General features: G+C 47.9%; 1 protein-coding gene across 1 annotated transcript; it reads left to right on the forward strand.

Annotated features, from left to right (window-relative positions):
* Positions 1 to 8: 8 nt before the first annotated feature.
* Positions 9 to 992, forward strand: H257_12855 (hypothetical protein; the record flags this gene model as incomplete). Its single annotated transcript, XM_009840204.1, has 1 exon — positions 9 to 992. One exon carries the CDS (start codon positions 9 to 11, stop codon positions 990 to 992), a length of 984 nt encoding a protein of 327 aa, XP_009838506.1.
* Positions 993 to 2,217: the final 1,225 nt, after the last annotated feature.

Below are 2,217 nucleotides of genomic sequence, written 5' to 3' on the forward strand. Positions count from 1 at the left end.
CCAAGACCATGATCACGCTGTTGGGGGAAAGCGCCATCGACGCGGGGGGCGTCACGCGGGAGTGGTACACGCTGCTCACGACCGAGATCTTCAACGACGAGCAGGGGCTGTTTATGGTTGCCAACAAGGACGACCAGTCGTTCTTTATCAATCCCAACTCGGAAAGAGATCATGGAGAGTATCACTTGGCAGACTTTCAAGCGATTGGAAGGCTCCTCGGTCGAGCCATCATCGACGGCCAAGTGCTGCCGTTTCACTTTTGTGTCCCGCTGTTCAAGATGTTGCTGGGGTACCCCGTCTCGATCGAAGACGTTCGGTACTTGGACCCGACCGTGTATTCGAGCTTGACCTACATTCGCGACTGCGATGACGTGGACGATTTGGCGCTGACGTTCAGTGTGAGTGTGGACACGGATGTACCGGAAGTGGAGCTGGTGGTCGGGGGTCGGGACGTGGGGGTGACCAACGCCAACAAGGCCGAGTACGTGGAGAGGATGGTGCAGTACTTGATGTTTGAGCGCGTGGCGCCGCAGCTGCAGCGGCTGGTGCAGGGTCTGTACGACGTGTTGCCCCAGGAGCTGCTCATGCCGTTCGACTACAAAGAGCTGGAGCTGATTTTGTGTGGGTTTTCAGAGATCGACGTGGGTGACTGGAAGCGGTCCACGGTCGTGTCCAAGTCGCTCGAGGACGTCGTCGGGTGGTTCTGGGACGTTGTCGAGTTTGACATGACTCCCTCTGACCGGGCCAAGTTGCTCCAGTTCACCACTGGGTCGTCCCGCGTACCCCTCCAGGGGTTCAAGGGCCTCACGAGCTACGATGGCCGGCTGTGCCCGTTTACACTGCAAGCGATTCCCTACTCCAAGGGCGCCTTTCCAAAGGTTCACTCGTGCTTTAACCGCATCGACCTGCCCACGTATCCGTCGCGAGAGTTGCTGCGCGAAGGCTTGCTTGTGCTAGTAAACATGGAGGTGTCAGAATTCACCATCGCATAACGTTTGAAGGAATCTATTTATTGCATACTGAATGAAGTACTGACTGGGTGACATGGTACCGGACAGTAGTCGAAATATAATGAAACGAAGAAGGGTCTGGACGAAATATATTGAATAATTGGCGAACATAACGCACATGGCGTGAATCAGTTGTGCGTCGGACGAAATATACCGGAAATATCCTGAACTTAAACGAAAAATGGTGTACTTCGAAGTACGTAGTATATATTACTATGAAGTAATAATAGGGTGAGTGTAAAGTCATACAACACGGAAGGTTAAAATAAGACGTCAACAATTACCACTTTATAGAGGTATATCATTTATATGATGAGCTGTATACAGCACAATTGTGCGACATACTGAAAATTGTCTACAATTTACAGTTAGTACACATATTCAGATATTTGTTCTGTGATTGGCGCTTTTCGAAATTAGGGATCAGTGATTGGCTTAGCTTTATACTGTACGTCATTAATTTGCACTTTACGTGTACATGAAGCTGTTTTGGTGCTCGATGCCATTCAATTTTATCGAATGAAACTGTTGATTCAAATTAATTTCACCCAATAGAACTAGGGAAAATTTGCCAACATTACTCGCGCGAGTTTTGGTGGCCCTAGTATCGCGTGACGTGACGAAGCAAATTTGACCACAATAAATAATACACACTTCCTAAACCTACACAAATTGCAGACACAAACTATATCCGGACAAATGTAGTTTGTGTCGGCGATTTGTGTAGGTTTTGGAAGACTTTTCCTTTAGGTTCAGATTAATCGTTTCAGTCTATTTCGACCAATTTCCGGTATATGTCGCTCCACAGCTGGTATATTTATCGCATTGTTCAATATATTTCAAACAAGAATTGAGCCAATCAAATTGCAGGAACCCATCATCAACGTCAAATTAGTGTATGAAGTCAATTAGTGTGATACCAATCACCACAGGACAACTTTTTAATAACGTAAACGGCCACTTTATGGATACTTGGACGGTTTATGGATACGTCGGATAAGCCAATAGAATCGCCAGGATTTTGAGCGGCAAAACCTCCACAAAATAATACAGCTTGTCAACACTCAGTCTGCGTTTTCGCGCCAACATGGCACCACTCACTCGGAGTCGGTACACACCGGTCGAGCTCCACCAAGCCATCCAAGACGTCATCAGTGGACAGAGCGGGCGTTTTGTTTCCGGCAAGTCCAAGATTCCGTACCTTACG

This window comes from Aphanomyces astaci (genome assembly GCF_000520075.1).
Source record: "Aphanomyces astaci strain APO3 unplaced genomic scaffold supercont1.43, whole genome shotgun sequence".
Lineage (NCBI taxonomy): Eukaryota > Oomycota > Saprolegniomycetes > Saprolegniales > Verrucalvaceae > Aphanomyces > Aphanomyces astaci.